Source organism: Eucalyptus grandis, chromosome 2 (genome assembly GCF_016545825.1).
Source record: "Eucalyptus grandis isolate ANBG69807.140 chromosome 2, ASM1654582v1, whole genome shotgun sequence".
NCBI lineage: Eukaryota > Viridiplantae > Streptophyta > Magnoliopsida > Myrtales > Myrtaceae > Eucalyptus > Eucalyptus grandis.
The window spans coordinates 4,524,683-4,542,135 of record NC_052613.1 but is presented as its reverse complement, the minus strand read 5'-3'; the positions used below and the strand labels follow the sequence as shown (position 1 = coordinate 4,542,135).

At 40.0% G+C, this 17,453-nt stretch overlaps 2 protein-coding genes across 3 annotated transcripts; both read right to left on the bottom strand.

The window, feature by feature from the left end:
• Positions 1 to 3,985, bottom strand: LOC104442333 (pectin acetylesterase 8). 2 transcript variants are annotated; one of them, XM_039304552.1, is made up of 14 exons: positions 3,737 to 3,985; positions 3,488 to 3,574; positions 3,252 to 3,376; positions 3,066 to 3,148; positions 2,600 to 2,729; positions 2,423 to 2,502; positions 2,207 to 2,293; positions 1,994 to 2,118; positions 1,794 to 1,854; positions 1,659 to 1,712; positions 1,494 to 1,571; positions 1,121 to 1,226; positions 861 to 1,006; positions 1 to 404 (listed from the first exon to the last, which is right to left on the bottom strand). In XM_039304552.1, the coding sequence occupies exons 3-14, from the start codon at positions 3,373 to 3,375 to the stop codon at positions 276 to 278; spliced, it is 1,203 nt and encodes a 400-aa protein (XP_039160486.1). In that variant the 5' UTR covers position 3,376; positions 3,488 to 3,574; positions 3,737 to 3,985; the 3' UTR covers positions 1 to 275. The 2 variants fall into 2 exon arrangements, with proteins under 2 accessions (XP_039160486.1, XP_010054028.2); XM_010055726.3 differs by lacking the exon at positions 3,488 to 3,574 and having other exon boundaries at positions 3,737 to 3,982.
• Positions 3,986 to 8,310: 4,325 nt separating this feature from the next.
• On the bottom strand, positions 8,311 to 14,378 carry LOC104442335 (carbon catabolite repressor protein 4 homolog 4). Its single transcript, XM_010055727.3, has 10 exons — positions 14,188 to 14,378; positions 14,009 to 14,106; positions 13,532 to 13,572; positions 13,182 to 13,231; positions 12,593 to 12,662; positions 12,332 to 12,453; positions 11,265 to 11,398; positions 9,820 to 9,964; positions 9,586 to 9,733; positions 8,311 to 9,127 (listed from the first exon to the last, which is right to left on the bottom strand). Exons 1-10 carry the CDS (start codon positions 14,244 to 14,246, stop codon positions 8,807 to 8,809), a joined length of 1,188 nt encoding a protein of 395 aa, XP_010054029.2. The 5' UTR covers positions 14,247 to 14,378; the 3' UTR covers positions 8,311 to 8,806.
• Between the last annotated feature and the right edge of the window lie 3,075 nt (positions 14,379 to 17,453).

Below are 17,453 nucleotides of genomic sequence, written 5' to 3'. Positions count from 1 at the left end.
TATAAGAATGTAACGTATGTTTATTCATCCTTTTCCAATTCATATTCAATATGGTCCGAGTACCTGTAGTTGCATGTTGAAACAATTGCTTACATAAAAATTAATAATTGGGAATCGGCCCAGCACCAATTTTGGGTGTCGTGGGCTACCCTTGTTATTTTATGACTTAACAGATTCTACAACCCACACCACCCACCACCCCCTCATTAAAACTAATATCAATGACTATGAATCTTTAAAAGAATAACCGATGCGTGTTTAATTAGCTGATGAGACTATAGATTTGGGTGTTCTCGGGGATCAAAGACCCGGTTGTGGCAGGTGGGATTGCAAGGATATGCGCAATCTATCTTCTGGAAGGGTTTCCTGTCAAAAAACCAGTCTCCAACTGCCCTTGCTATGGACTGCACAAGACATAAAATGAACAATACATTATGCATGCTGATGATTATCCTTGTATATACAGATGCATAGTTAAATATACTGATCAAGCTAGAAAAATAGCTTCAAGCTTAAAGCTAGTTAAGAAGGATTATAAGGGAATGCCTTCTATTTGCGGAACTCGAGCTTTGCCCTCATTTCAAATGTTCGGCACTTAAAAGACTTTTTCTATGGAACCATGGTGAACTGATGTGCACTGCTCATAGTCATATTATTATTATTATTTTTGGCTAGTACTCATAGTTAGATGATCCACAAAAAAAAAATGAAGTAAATGTCTCACGTCTTCGAAGGTACAAGAACAAGCATGCGGGATTGTCCTGAGGGCTCTGCTTTTTTTCAATTAGAGTGTTTCAGGGCTTTCGCCAGAACCTAGAAGTGTTCCCAGGCTAAAGTGGGTGCCCGGCAGGGTTTCTTACCGTCTTCGCCAGTACAGGAGAGTCGCCCCACAACCATGTCTCTTGCGTCTCAGATTGGCAGTGCGCATAACATGAGTCTATGAACAATCCTCTTGATGAGGAGCTACCCAGTCTGCCCAATGAATACATGAACTCCAACCTAAAATCTGGGAAAATGCAGCATCGACTTTGAGTTTGATGGAGAGCAGTTGTTAATAACAAGCTTACAAGTACTGTTGCAGGACTTTTGAGTCGATTAGAGAGAGCAGATCTCAAGTTACCTTGCATGACTTTGAGTTGATTAGGAGAGCAGTTGTTGATATCAAGCTCGCAGCCATGCCAGGTCCCCTGCGGATCAGCCACTCCGGGTGCCAAAATATTCTTAATCTGGATTAAGCCAAATATATATGCAATGAATTCCGGATGTCATAAAAAGCTAACACTTGAAATTCCTTATTTTTGTCTCTGGTGTTGGTCTAAGGATGATATCTGCACGGATCTATTATCTGCACCAACTTGCCATTTCTTTATAATATAACACCACACTTCATTTGAAGTTGCACAAAAATAATTTGAGGAAGAAGAAGAAAGCTTCACATGCAGATTTTTCTTGGTAACACCATAAATTTCCTTCAAAATCAGAACTTAACTGACCTGCCAAGAATCATAGGCTGCATTGAGAATGAATAGCGGTGTCCGCATCTGTCGAGCCATGTACTGAGGGAAAAAGCACTGCAATGTTTGTTCGGGAGTGTTAATTATTTTATGTCAGCATTGACGTCGTTTATTGAGGTAAAAATTAGGTGAACTGATGCTTACCAATCCTGGGCTATATATCGAAGTGCAGGATCGTGGCAAATGCTTGGCCGATCCCTGCTCAAACCATTGTATGTGAGAAACGGAAGCACTAACCAAGAAATTAACAAGAAAACGGGGTTATGGTGGAGAGAGTACATGTGTTGCAACAACTTGATTGTAGTAGGATTCAATGTGAAGCGCCCCGGAAACATCCTTCCTGACAAAATTGAAGCCCCTTTTAGATTTCTTGCGACAGTCATAAACCACCCTGGAAAATCATCCAGTGATAGTAATAAACTGCCCTGAAAAATAATCTGGTTAGGCCCAGTCAATCGGACACATATGCATGAGCTTACGCATTTATGAAAAAACCAGCATCTGAGAGGCACTTCACTTTAGCTCCCATCGGTAGGAGAGCTCGGAAGCCGTCACAGTGTATTATGGTAGTCAATCCACCAGCTGAACAGCCAGAAAGAATAGCCTGTCAAAGAGTTTTCGGTACCCTCACAAATGATGATGATGAGAAAAGACAACAAAAATTATGAGTTGCAAGATCATTGCCAGCATACATTTTCCGCTTTTGCCATCCCTATAGATAGCAGATCCTCCATCACAGCTTGCCAAACCCTTGCTCCTCTGAAGTGCAGGTTTGTTGCCTAACCAAATGTTGGCACATATTGAGATCTCCCAAAGGAAAAGTTCTATCAAAGTTGAAGAACAAGAGATCTGAAAGTTTGGTTCTGCTTCCTATTTACTCGAAAAGATGCATAAATATTGAAACTCACTGGGTTTACAGCTTCGATATCTCCGGTAAATGATGCCCCGTCACAGTATCGGACTTTGATTCTGTTCCAATTGTAAAAGTCTGGATTGGAACAGATTTCAGTTATTCTCGGAGGTAATGCATTTCATGCAGACTGCTTCAAGACTCAAACTTTCCAAGAGGAACTACGATGGGGTACCAGGATTGTATCTTCGTTTGTTGCTGAGTATCCCAGAGAAAGGTATTTCCTTGGCCATCTGCTTGGATGAACCTAGCCGGGTATTCTTGCGAGCGAGGCAGGTCGTGACATTGTTACACCATCCGCCACCCTTTAATGAACGGAAAAAAAAGGGTAAGCAAAAGAAGACGGAATATCACGACGAAAGGAAAAGACCTAGTCACTAAGGCAAAAATTAAGTGGGTTCTGCTAGACATCAGGTTGCCCTGATCACTAAATTTTAACCTATTCGATTAAAAGGAAAGAGAGACTGGATCGCAATTTCTGATCTTTAAAAAACTCCGGTAGTTTCGTTTCCACATGCCCATTGAGGAAAACCAGGCCTAGCGCGAACATGAAAAACAGGTGACGGGACAAACTTAAAACATTTTCATCATCACTTCATATCTATCGAGCATTTTCGATTTCAAGCACAATGGGGACAAACCTCGATGTGGACCAACCAATTGTTGATGCCGGTACCGAACCCCCTATCGAGATGATAAGCTGGCGGACTCCCGTCCAAACAAACTACATCGCAAGAATCCCAATACAAGCACATAAAAAGAAACGTGAAGGCCTCGAATATGCAATGAGGCATTCATTTTTTGCCCCCAAACAATCAATCCCTTACCAGCTCCTCTGGCTACGGCGTTGTTTCGGACGTAAGTAATTCTTACAGGAACTCCTCGCGCTTGGAGCAATGCCACAAGGAATAGCAAAGAACACAGCCACAGCCTCGATCTCGCTTCGGCCATTCTGCACATCGTCGAGAAGAACCGCACCAGGTGACCAAAAGTTAAATCACATTGCGAGTACCACTGGTAGCATTACATTACTAGCCACTAAACTCTCATTAACCACACTCACCGAGACCCTCAAGAAACGCAACATTCCCCAATCAAACCGCGATGAACGAATCCCAAAACGCTACTAAAAAGACAGCTTTCTCGCTTCCTATGAAGCCCATCAATGCATATGAACCAAGAAAAACCACAAACTCAGTCCCCAATAAATGTTTCCGCAGAGAATTAACGACAGCGATCTGCTTGTCGGCGTCCCTCTGGCCCGCAGCGCACGGGATGCATTGGAAAAATCAAGAAGAGCAATGAAACGTACCTCTTAAACCGGGACGAACTGTATGAAGTATGTACCCAACAAAAGGACCGAGCTTGAGAATATCTGAACGGAAATGGCGAGCTCTACGCTCGACCCAGTTCGCCTAACTGCGCTCTGAGGAATAGGAGCACGTAAAGGTCGGACCTTTTATAACGGCGATTGGTGATCGGTGGGTGGGTGGTGATGGGGACGGGGAGCCCGAGCCGAAAAGCGAACGAAGTGGGAGCGAAAGAAAGATTCTCGAATTGGAGGGAGGCTGCGGGAAAAGTGCCTTTTTCGTATGTGCCGCGAAAAACAAATGTTGTTTTCTTCATTTACCTCGCGATCTCACGTTTTCTTTTTCTTTTCTTTATTCCTGTTTTGGGATTTGGAACCGACACTTGTTTTTCGTGTCACGGGTATATCGGGTCGACCCGACCCGTGTCGTGGGAAGGACCGGATCTCGTCGGCTCACGAGCTGCTTTTGGCCCCTGCTCGGCACGGAAATCGACTCGAGGTGTGTCTGAACGGAGATTCTGAACCTGCACCTGGGCCAATGATCGGACGTCGTCGTGATCATGACCGTCGAAACTTTTCTGGAATCTCGAAAATATGATGAGGAAAGAATAGGAAAAGTAGCAGTATAGTCATAGTTGTGGACTGGGAAAAGTCAAATTGCACTAAGGCTTTCAACCAATCAAATTACCAAATCTAGCGAGGGGCCCCCACCACTACCTGCCTTCACCCAAGTGAGGTTAGCCCCCATTGGCCATGGCTTGCGACCAGTGGCTAGCAACCGGCTATTAACAGAAAAAAGAGAACAAAGAAAAAAAATTATTTAACAAAAGTTGATGCCGATGCAAGTTACACTGCATAGGACGATTGGCGTCCATATCCATAATTTTTTATCTAAATTGATCAAATGACCCAATTGATCAAATATGAAAATGTTTATGATTAAATTAATACAACAAAAAAATTTAAATCTGAATTAGTACATATGTAATAGGTATATAAACTTTTTGGTATTTTTTCCATTAATTATGCTTTAGCTTCAATAGAGCATTTGATGTACTTTGAACAAATTAAAAGTTGAAATTGCCAAAAAGCAAGTAAAAGTTCTTTGGCATTTTCTTTTTCACTAAATTCAAACTAGATTGAGATGGCTCTTGCAAAATGCACTTTTCAAAAGATTTTCGATATGTTATTATAATAAGTGATATGTTGAAAACAAGCTTGAAGAATCAGCGAGATTAGCTCATAAGTATAAGGAAAAAAAAACTAATAAATCTTACTATTAATGTTGCAATCGATAATTCTACTTTAACTCGAGTCAAGACTCATCATCGGAGGAATACGACTTGAGGCTTATCTCGAGTATTATCCGATATATAAAGATAAAGCTTATCTAGTATGGCTTCTGAGCCACACTTTTACATGGTCATCAGCTTGATCTTCAAAGGGGAAGGTGCCAAAAAAGCCATCACCATGAGCCTGCTTTAAGCTCAAAATCTCGAAGCAGCCATTCACGACTCAGCATTGAAGGGATATGACATGAAGCTTATCCCGTTTTCTCACGTCGCTCTTGAGCCTTATCATTTCATGATCATTTTTGGTCCTAAAAAAAGCAAGGTTCCAAATAGAGAACAGGTTCTCGTGGATTGAATACATTCCTTACACGGCAGTTGAATGGATAAAGTGACGATGATTCTAAAATGGTCCATTGAGTTTGGCCTATTAGTTCGAGAAATGGGAGGTTTGACAATACATTGGATGATTTGGAGTGTTGTTTTGGCACTTTAAAGGCATAGATATGGCATTTAGCTATAAAGCTCGATCCGCCTCAATTCAGATATGTTGAGTCAAATCCAAACTTATAGGCAACAAGTTAGGATCGATTCCAACTGGTTTGTTGCTGACCTCGATTCCATAACTGATTACAGCCATTTGTTACACCACACATAAAAATGAAAATCATGGGACAAAAGACATTGTGAAAGGACTCAGGAAATCTTCCATGAAGATTATGTTCTCGGCATTCTCATGGCACTTAAAAATGGCCTTTGACCATGCGTGATCGCGACTCGATCTTTCAAGTTCTTCCCTCTCCAATTTGTACAGAAGTCCGGTTCAGTTGCTCCCCTCCCAACACATTTTTCAGCAAAGCAAAACTACATTTTTACAGGAGAAAAACTTCCCTACTTGTGACGGTTAAAAGCGATCCATCTAGACCAATTATACCAAAAAAAGTGCACATGACGGACCGTTAGTAAACCTCCACGGCGGTGGATTAGATGATGAACGCTACCTCTTATCACAAGCATATATTCAAGGTCGCGATTTCGAAAATTGTTGGCCACACACCGTAATCTGCGGTGATAAGAGTTGGGTGGAATCAAAGCGCCCACCAATTTAAATGCTCATAAATGAAAAGCGTGATCGAATCGAGACCACCATCGATTAATTGGAATGCGACTGCGATGTGGATTTAAGCAAAGGCATAATTGCATGAAGCTTGGACGCACGTGAGTAGTGGGCTCGCCAAAAATGCAGCCGATGGGATGTTGCCTTGGTGATGTAATAGATGAGTTAGATGAGTTTGAACGGTCTACTGAACTTATATTGAAGATAAGATGAATTTCTACGTAATAATACATAAGATAAGGAACTTCACGCATTATAATCTCTTCCTAGATCGTGCCATTGGAGTACTGATCGATCATAGACAGACAAAAAGTACATTATTTTACCTTTGAGGACGAGTTTTGTCTCGTTGCTATTGACATGATGAACTCCAGAGGAGGGGCCTCCCCCAGATCTTGGCATTCACCGCCAAGATCCCTATGGTAATCGCCAGATCTCAGTGGCAATGCGCAAATTTTGCCGACAGCCGTGAACATGGATAGGTACTACTAGCTTAGAGGGTAAGAAAAGGAAAATTTGCAATTCCAAACTCTAAGAGGGTAAAACATAGAGATTTCATATTACGATTTATAGAATATTATCATATATTGTACAAAACTTTCAATGTTACCAAGCATTTAGGGATAGAAAAATTGATGGGTCAACCCTCTTGTCATCTATCGTCATTTCCTGAGACTCTTGGGGGCAATGTGGTGAGAAAAACGAAGAAGTTTTTAAAGTAAAGTTAATTTTATTAAATTTGTAAATATAGCTTTAATGCAAAAATAAATCGAATCTTGACCCGTCCATGGTAGAGGCGGCACTGATCCGGAGGCGGCAACGGTAGCAAAGGTGGCTATGACGATACGGTGAAGGGCAGCTCTACGGGGGAGATGGAAGAATCTTGGCACAAGAAGGTTGAGAGAGAGAAAGGTTAGGGTTTTGTGGTGTGCGGATGATAAATGTTATTAATGTGTTACACGAACCACCAACCAGAGCTCGGCTACAGCATCAATGCGGGAGCCCAGACAATAATAATACCTAAACCTTGTCCAAATCCAAAAGCGCATAGCAGTAGCATAGTATGGTCCGGCGGCATGAGCAATCCCTTTTCTTTTTCTTTCTCAAAAGCGTTAAGAACATCTAAAAGTCATTATGATTTGGTAATGAGAGGAGACTTTTTCGGCTAACAAGAGCAGCCCCCACCTTAGTTTGGTCTCCATCATTATGAGTTGAGTAATCTCTCATCACTGACCCGGCTGGTATGAAAGAGATGTTCGCACCCGAAAGCCTAATTCCCAAAATTCGAGACCCACCTCACCATCTCCTAACCTAACGAACCGACAGCGATGGTGCTCCAACGTGATGGCACGTGACTAGAACTCCCGAATGTTTCCCTCTTCTAATTGCATCAGATTTGCCCCTGATTAATATAGTCGAGGGTGCGAAAGCAACTTCAAACGAATCACGACAGTTTGCTCTTTTCAGGTTACATTATCCTATGAAGGTTGCTACTTTCCTTTAGCCGCTAAAGAAGTTCGACGTTTCACAGAGTTTTTAGGCCATGGCAAAACTTAGAAGCTCGATAAGCACATGAGAGTGTAGACTCTTTCGATCCGTATCAATGGTATCACGGTAGAAAGGAGAAAATACCCCAAGCAACTTTTGTTACAAAGAATCACATGTGAATCCATTGATTGATTTGCATGTAACACTTGTGACACTGTTAGGAATGTCATGACCATATCCACACGGAAGTTAGGTATGGTCGAGCGTTGCTTTAAGCTGTAAAGTTCCAATGTGCCAAGACATACAAAGATAATCAAAGATTATGCATTTTAAGTCCAAGTGGAAAAATCGCTTTGATCTTGTGTCCTCGTAATGCAAAAGAAACCTCTTTCGATGCGCATTTGAGTGGAAAGTATAAGAGAAACACAGGAGAAATCGAAAGAAATTTGTGAGATCATTGCCGAAGTCCATTAAAATTCGAGATGATAAATTAAGGCATGATTTAACAAATCTACTTCCACCAAGCCACGGCTATTACAGAATTGGATAATCTTTTGCAATCCCTCCAACCAGGATTTCCTCGGCTTGCTGACCATAGGAGAAACATAAAAGATATAATCAAGGATAAGGCTATTTGTGTTTTAGGTACTCATTATCAATTCCGTGCCACTTACGAGACATTGCCATAAAGCATGTCGATAGATACACAAAATTACCCTGCCCATGAACAAATCCCAATGTAATCTTCGGGTCTATAGCCAGTATACACACTATCGTAGGAGGAAGCACTTTCCAAAAACAAGGTCCAAAACATTTTTCACACATTCTCGATTTCGAAGGGGGTCACCACAGGGCATGCTAAGTTCTATGATTGTCAATGAAGCTATGATGAGAAAAAGTCCCGCTTAAGAGAGGTATCCAGGAAAATAGATTAATCTCTTGATGGAATAGAGCCTCCGTAACATGGTTCTCTCCACATAAATTTGGTTCCAGCTCTGTCATTCATGAATTTTGGTAATTGAAAACCAAGGAGAGTGTACAAAAGATAGTTCATCTTTTCATTTAAATTTTTATTCGCCAACCTCTTGTTTATGCTTCTTTTCAATTACCTGGAGCCCAAAGTTTCCCTCAACCGGGCATGGGTGATCCAAAAGGTTGATCAAAGCAATGCAAGCCAGATCAACAGACTTTGTCGCAAACAAGTTCAAATTCAGCACCAATTGGCAAATGATCACTCGGATGGTAGTAGTTTGGCAGCCCATCGACCACCTCCTCCGAGTCTGATCCAGGAAGCTCCAGGAAACCGACGGGCTTGATGTCTGAGGAAGGGCAAAAGAATATATAATCCAGGGTACCGGTAAAGTCAGGAGTGCAATTGGTGAATGATGGCTCTCCTCTAGTAGAAGCATAAACACTTCGCAGAGGAATAGGACGCTCCTCTGAACATTCTATTTCTGGTATTGTCGACGAAAGGTCACCCGACACAAGGCACTGATAAACCTGAAAGAACAAAGCCCATCGAAAAAGTATTTTAAGTTAATCTCAATGCACACTGAATCAGAAAAAAAGCAATGGTGAGCACACAAACTAGTAGACTAGTCTGAGTAGCTTGGCTTCTTGTACCAAGAATTGTAAGCCTAAAAAGGCTTATTGGAGCTGGAAGTAGTTAAAAATGAGTTTAGTAGAATGGTCAGAAACAGAAAAGTACGTCTAGAACGCTAGGGAAAAGAAAATGACGAATATTAGCTTGGTTTGGTTAGGACTGTTGAATAGTGGAAGCCACTAAAAATATTGGTAAGGACAGTAAATGCACTCAACCTTCACAGGTTATCGACTTTAACTAGGGATATCCATCCACCAAATAAATAAACACAAGATATGCATCACAAAGAACATTTATCTCCAAAAGCCACAAGAGAAAGATAATGATACAATCAACCCAGAAAATAGAAATGAACCTTGTCTCCTGGAGTTGAATTGAAGTCACCAGCCACAATAACAGACGGAATGCAGTCAAACTTTTCTGAAACCAGATCCCTGAATTGGGCTAGCCGCAATAAAAGATAATTGGCTTGAGCAAGCTTAACATCAGCCCATTCATGATCCCTGAACTCACAAATCTCAGTATTCTCTACAAATTGAATTAGTCATTAAAAGCGGATACCATAGATGATAGCAGAATAATAATTTACCAATAAATGTGGGTATTGGCCACAACAATAACATGGCAAGACGGATCCTTGAGTCTAAATGCAGCTAAAATTCCAACACAATTGCGTTTCAATCTTACACGAGGATCATTGGGATCTCCACGGTTCTCAGGAGCATTTGTGGAAGCTGAAATGAAAAAACTTGATGTGAGTTTATAAATAGAAGATTCTCGTGAGAATTTCTTCTCAAAGCAGGCTACAAAGATTGCTCAGGTTATAGGAAATTGCTACATAGACCAAAGAAATGGAAAACATCTACATACAAAATGGCACGCATGCACCATTGCCCCTGATCTTAGCTTGAAGAGACAAAACTATGATGAATATGGTAGTCCTAAGGCCATTGAATCAAAGGAAGTTCTGTACAAACAACAACACCTTTTTCTGCTGATGGAATAAAATGTTAGATGCATCCAGAAAAAGCAAGTGGAACCAGTGAACTCTTATGCAAAGAAAAATTCTCAAAAACAGCAGCCCAATGTACCTAAAGATCACACCAAATGCCATTGCATAAGGATAAGTTATCCTTCTCCTCTTTCTTTAAAGGACAATGTATTTCCTACTGCAGAAAAATGTTTAAAAATGGCTGCCCAAACCCTGATGAAATCCTAACTAATGGCTTTTAAATGAGTTTCTGATTTCTAGGGCCAAAGTGAAAATCAAGTCACCGCCCCTTAGAAAATCATCATGAGAAAGTCATGTTATGTCCACCACAATGCTGCCGCCTTAATTTATTGTCCGTCATGTTATTTCACAATTTAATGACTGCTTTGCCTGTGAAGCAAAAAGACCAAAGCAGCCAAAATACATTCTCAGGCACTTTGTAAACTACTCGTAACCAGCTCTTCTGGTCTGTAAGGCCAACACAAAAATGAACCTCACATTTTTAAGAGGATAGGATTAAAGATTCCACAACGTGTTTTACAGCCTTATATTAGTATTGAATACAAACTAATTCTTTATGGGTACAAATCGCAACTTTTCAATATAAAACAGGTCCCAATTAGGACTAAAAGAAGGCATACAAATTAAAAGAAATCAAAACAGCTTCATAATCCATGAACGGCTGATCTCCTCTTCTGGATTTTAACTCCTGTATATCCAAGCGATCACGTCTCAATCAGCTATCCCTAGTTGAATGCATCTGGCTTATTAGGCCATACATTAGAATCAGCATTGCACAATTGACTTCAAAAGTACCATAAGCCTTAAGCTCACTTTGATACGCTCTGTTAAGGAAAATATTAAAGCATACTAGGCAATGGTAAATAATGCTTCTTCTCATAACCCTAGCAACAGCCTGATTGTTCTAATATGTGTCCATTACCAACCAATGACTAGTGGAGTTAGCTACCAGAAAATTAGCCAATGATGAAAATGTAAGAAGATGAACAACCTAACGTAATAAAAGGGGCAAAATAGTTTACCAGGATTTGTATGAATATTTCCGTTTCCTTTAGATTGCTCAAAAGAATCCTTATAAGCACTTCCATCCTCATTATCTTGAATTGAGTTCACAAGATCATTGTAGTCTATCTTCTCCTCCAAAACTAACTCAGCCCTTCATGAAATAGCAACTAAGAGAAGTCAGATTCAGATCTAGACTAAAGGACAATTCCCCATCATCACTCAACACTTGAGATAACCTCCCCATCCAATTAGTGAAAAGATGGCAATAAAAAAACATATTTGTGACGGCCTACACAGGAAAGTTGCACAGAGTCATACCCTTTCATGATGCCTTTTTCTTTTTCCTTCTTTTTGTAAATAAACAATTTTATTAGTTCTTTATACAATAAAATTACGAGGATAAGACAAGTTTGAGCAACAAAGAAGATGAGCGAAACAAAACCAAAATACCTCGATGAATTATTCAAGAGATCGGGTCAACTCTTTAACATCTCCTCAATTTCACAGTAATCATTTAACAGGAATATCACTTCAAGGACTTTCATTTTACAATTGAATAGGAAGAAAATCACTTCAATGTAAACTATGATGCAGCCCCTAAAAAATCAACTCCCAACACAGACAACATATATAGTTAAGAAGAAAATGAAGCATAAATAGGTTACAGGACTGAAGATTCAGATAAAGCAAGGTTTCTATAACTTTCAGTAAAATGCTGCCCTACTGTGTAAGAAACCAGCTACATGTTATGCCAATGGATAATGTTATTAACGAATACATTCTCTTGCAAAAATAAATATTACAACAAAGATCCCTTTTCCATTCCCACCAGAACTTTTTAAAGGTGTGGCACCAGAAAAGAAACATTGAGAGCAAAGACCAAGTCAAACAACATGAATGCACTTAGCCAAGCCATGCAAGTAACATCTGAGAATTTGATCGAGCATCATTTTAACATCCATTTAATTCAACAAAAACTCAGATTTTTCGATTAATCGTACTGTTAAAATATGCAATAAAAATTTGTCGTGCATGCACCATTCTATGACCATATACTAGGACAAACAAATGAGAGCCAAACTACCTGTCTTGCTTATAAAAAATGCCAGAACCATCACGTTTCTGTCCACTTCTCTGAATATATAGACTGGAGTAACCAAGAATTTCCATATTGCCTTTGTAAAATCCATCGTATTCATCCACTTCCTGGTGAAGATTGGATTGTCAACTATGCCACAGAATATCAGGTAAGAATCACGTAAGAGAGCACAACGAATGTAAAAAGACTAAATCAGCAGAACATGAAAATAGCATAACCAACTAGAAGGAAAAGTAATTTCGAGACCTGTAGGCAAAGAAAGTCAGCGCCAAGGTTTTTAAGAACGGTTAAAATTGCCTTAGAACGAGCTTTCCACCTGCAAAGGCATTCAGCTGAACATGACTTGAGCTAATAATGTCTATATGCAACTAAGAGACTTAGCTATATCCTTTTTTCAAGTACTTCATGATCTCCTCACTCATTTTAGGGTAGGCGGCGAGAATGGGAAGGGAGGAGATGACTGAAATTCACATGAGGAGACTTCAGGGAGACAGAAAACTACAGCAGCCTTTACAACACATTTAAACCAGGCAATGTGATCCAAAGTATCAAACTTTCTACTGTGCTTAACACAAAAGTTCAGAGTAAATGATGTGACTACTTCCAGATTGTGAATCGTACGAGGTGGAGTCATATTAGCGAAGAAAGAAACATTCTCAACACTTACAAGCTTCTGCATCAAGGAGCAATAGTTTCATTAACTGCTGTAACCTAATGCTGATTAACAACAAATCTTCCAGGGGTATAAAACCAGAACACTAATACCTAGCCATCCCTTCACAATGACTGAAAAACGACACTTCCACAAAGAGAGAATCACGTTTAGAAAGATTACCTGAGACAAGGCGATGGAGAGTGTGGAAAATAAGAACTTTTCACATACACCTAAGGCCAAAAATTGAACGGCAAAGGTGGAGTATGAGAAGAAATCAAATTGCTCCTACATTAAAGAACTAATAAAAGACAGTTTTCAGCGTAGTGATTAAACAAGGAATGCATCAGAATACTAAACCATGAGAATACATATTAAGAGCTTCCTCTATATGCAGCCCATTCTATAGAATTGCAAAAATAACCCAAGTGAGAGTGAATGCAGCTATAACTTAAAGAAGAATTGGAAGATTAACAGAGACTACACAAGGAGTCAGTTGTTACCATCATTCATGGCAATAAGGCTTAGCATACCTGAGCCAATACATTATACGATACAAGGCGGAACCTCAAACCTGAAAAAGGCAGAAACTGAGATGAGAGCAAATTTCCAACTTCCAATATTGAGATGTGACAAACATAAGCATCCATCATTTTTCATCGTCAATTCCTTTCAAAAGTCAACAAATTTCAGCAAAAACTAAACCGCAATAAGCTTAAAAAAAAAAAAAATGCCTGTCGACGGAGTATAATAAGCAAGCAAGCACGCCATCTTTCATGCTTTTACTCAAACTAGCTTCAAATTCCAGCTCAGAGCACAAAATCTCTCGCTAAACTCCAACTTAGAACACTCCTCACTGGGAAATCGCCGATTCATCATAATACTCAATCAGCCTCCAACACAGCTCGAAACACAAATCGCAACAAGACGCCAATTACACGCTCCTCTCACACCAAAGCAGCAGCAGCAGCAGCAAAAGGGCCAAAAAGTCACGAGCTACGCATACGCACCGTCAGGTTTGCTCCTGGAGTGAATATCGGCGCCATCGACCGGCACGAACTTGGGAGAGACCGGCGAAGGTTTGGCGCTCATCTTGCGGGAGCGGACTCTGCGGGCGCGAAACGCGAGACTAGTGACCGAATTCGTCTGAAAAGCGAAGGTTGCTCGCGTGTCGGAAGATGATGATTACCTGGCGAAGGCGGAGGGAAGAGAGAGACGCGGATTCACGGCGATGGCGATTCTCTGCATCGAGCGGATACTCGAAGGCGGCGGCGATGCCGGCGGAGGTTTTCCCGGATCGGAGAGTGGCGGCGACGAGACGGGGCTCGCGCGTCGCAGGCTGAGGCGTCGACAGCGGCTGACGCAACCTAACGACGGTTCAAAGCTCAAACCGTCGTAATAAATTGAACCGAACTGAACCGGTATTCTTTCTCCCGGTTCGGGTCACCCCACGAGGACTACCGACTTTCTTTCTATGGTCAATGCCACTGAAAGAGACCGAGACATGTACACTTGTAATATAATTATCCTAAATTAATTTTTGAATTATCAAAAACTCTCGAATTAATATGTCAAATTTACCAGAACTAATTTTGGATCATAAAAAAAAAAATCCCAAATTGACGCATTTATCTTTCATTAACTTTTATTGAATTTTATTGTGAAATTATTGAACTGGAATACATATTGACTTCACTTGAAAAGTCATGACCCTCTCTTTTTTTCTCTTCAATTAACCTGACTCAAAAACAAATAGGGATCATTCTCTCTCCCCCTCCGAGCACTCTAATCCTTCTTCATCTTTGTCTTCATTGAGCACGCTCCATCATTGTGACCTTTGCCTTTGTGATTAGACATTGGAACAAATCCAAGCAATCTTTTATCTTTGATAATCTTCTCAACAATCATGGATTACCATATGGAATTGTCATGTCAACTAAGCTAATGTTATGTATTATCCAACTTAGCAATTTCATGGTAAAATTTGACAGAAACAAACGAAAGGTAAATATGTCACACATGTGTCAATTTAGGGTTTTTTGTAATATTATTCATTCTTTATAATTACTAATTAGCCCTCATGCGTGCGCAAGGTGTATGCAATTGCTTTTCCATCTTTTTTTTCCATCAATCTATATTATCTTTTGAATCTATAATGTCTCTGTTATTACTTTACTATTACACCCTCGTAATAATCTAAAACTATTCCTAGCAAATTGAAGTGATTAAGGGATCATGTGAACTTTTGCAATTTACAATTACTGTGCCATTATATTCAAGCAGCTAAGGTTAAGAAAATTTAGGAGATTGAGAAAACAACCTCATTTCTTTAAAATCATGAAAATGTAAAAAGCCTATACTCAACCAATTTTATACCGTCATATTTAGTTCTATTTATTTATTTCAATTTATGTTCATCTCTCACTTAAACTTCTCCTCATGATTAGAGGTGCGCGGTTCCAAGTTGCACCTTTGGATCAAGCTAATATCATAGCCTAGGCCCACCCAGGAGAGATGCAAATGAAAAATTGAGAGCTCGAAACTTGGACCGGCCTGGCCTGAATCAGCCCAAAAATGTCCCGTTCCATCTATGGGCGGTTTTATATGTCTGTGTTTTAGGCCGGGCTAGAATTTCGGGCTTCCAAGTGGCCCAGCCCAGTTCGAAATATTTGATAGTTCAGTTGCAATAAAATAAAATATAAAAACGATTAATATCCTTTTATTTCGAGGTGAAAAAAATACTTCATTCTTCAATTGAATTTATTAGTTGATTAGAACAAAAAAGAAGCGTGAATTTGAAAGAGTTGCCCGAAACGCATCGAAATATAATTTCTAATGTGGAAAATGGCCTTTAGCATTCGCCCCTGTGGCGAAAGGCTCACAACGAGCATTTCATATTTTTGTACTTCATGGACTCGTGACTACATTTGAATAAAAAGTTATGCTCCGTCAAATTTGGACTGTGGGTTTTTTTTCTTTTTTTGGCTTGAATCTGACACTTTTAAGGAAACTTTATGTTGATCATTTTCTTTGTTTTGGTCAATATGTTGATCATTTAATAGGTGTATATTAGCTTTAGCTAAAATCATAGCCTAGGCCCAGGGGCGAATAATGTTGGTTTAAGTCATTTTCTCGTTTCTGGCGAACCTAAAACTGTCTCGAACTGTCTCAACTTTATTTACCAAAAAAAAAAAAAAAACTGTCTGAACTTTCTCTCTTGGTTGCATCTGTTACGGCTGGCCATTGTCGGCTGAATTTTTCAGCACCAATTACCTGTCTTCTCTCTCTCTCTCCCCGTAAACAAACGAATGATGTAATTTTCGTTTTGTCAAACCAACTTGGAAGTCCATCAACGGTGCTATGTGGATGCACAACCTTGCCTTCCGAAACTAGAATGTTTTCTTGGAACAGTAATTTCTTCCTTCTTCGATTTACTATATTGTCTTGTTGCATTGTTTGTCCAATCAAGAGTCACCAAAGCTCTAGTTCCTTCCTTCGCAAAGTGTTTAGAATTGAGTACTGGTTAGACGTGCCGATTCTAAACATTATGCGTAACACGTGTCTAATCGGTAGGAAGTAAGCTTTTGATAAAACATTCTAACGGTAGTTCAGTAACTCAACATTTAATTTGGATCATGCTATATCCCCCTAATTGAAAAGAAAGTTTTTATTCTCTCACCCTTGGAAATACTCTCAAATTTTACATTACAAAAGAAGTAGTTTTAAGACATACACATGTCCAATCAACAATCACGAAAGCTCCAGTTTCTCCCCAACAATAATGCTATTCACAATGCATTGTGGACTTGTCATGGTGGAAGAACTGAACCTCCTATTTTGTATTATGTATGGTGGAAGCTTACTCAGTACCAATCATGCACTCGTACGAGCGTCCTAGTGAAGTCGATCTGACGTTCCTGTGCATGTACATGTAACCAGGGACGAGAATGCTCCAGCTCAAGCGCAAGCTCTCATTTCAAATGTCAAGTCACTGTCGCGACTAAAACTGCTACAAGTACCGAGTAATTTTCAACTATTGTTTCATTATTATTCTACAGATCTTCGCATTGGGCGGAGGTTATGCTTTCTGTTACACGGACAACAGAAGCAAAAGCTATCGAAAATTTTATCTACTTTGCTTGTAATAGCCAATACCTCGAAAGAAGTTCAAGTGATGCCAAGATCACTGGATATGATGGATTTGGATAGAAAGATCTGTACCCTGAACTTAATTGAAGGAGATTACGGCGTGTGCATGTGAGATAAACACAATCCATGCAGCCTATAGCCTGCTCAACATCTTACACATCCCATGATCCATTCTAAGTACTTGTAGCGATGCCTAATCTTCATAACCTATGAAAATCGAAGTTTTTCACTCTTCATCTGCATCACTGTTTCAGATAAGATTTACTGTGCATATACATACACATACGTGTTTTATTTAGCTACACG

Excerpts from the sequence above, each read along its gene's own strand:
- LOC104442333 (XM_039304552.1), bottom strand. The coding sequence starts at position 3,375 with ATGGCCGAAGCGAGATCGAGGCTGTGGCTGTGTTCTTTGCTATTCCTT. Across the intron at positions 1,007-1,120 it reads TCAACTCAAAGTCATGCAAG|ATTTTAGGTTGGAGTTCATG; the intron begins GTAACTTGAGAT and ends GCATTTTCCCAG. Across the intron at positions 405-860 it reads CTCCTGTACTGGCGAAGACG|TCCATAGCAAGGGCAGTTGG; the intron begins GTAAGAAACCCT and ends TGTCTTGTGCAG.
- LOC104442335 (XM_010055727.3), bottom strand. The coding sequence starts at position 14,246 with ATGCAGAGAATCGCCATCGCCGTGAATCCGCGTCTCTCTCTTCCCTCC. Across the intron at positions 9,965-11,264 it reads AAATATTCATACAAATCCTG|CTTCCACAAATGCTCCTGAG; the intron begins GTAAACTATTTT and ends TTTTCATTTCAG. Across the intron at positions 9,128-9,585 it reads ATTCAACTCCAGGAGACAAG|GTTTATCAGTGCCTTGTGTC; the intron begins GTTCATTTCTAT and ends TTGTTCTTTCAG.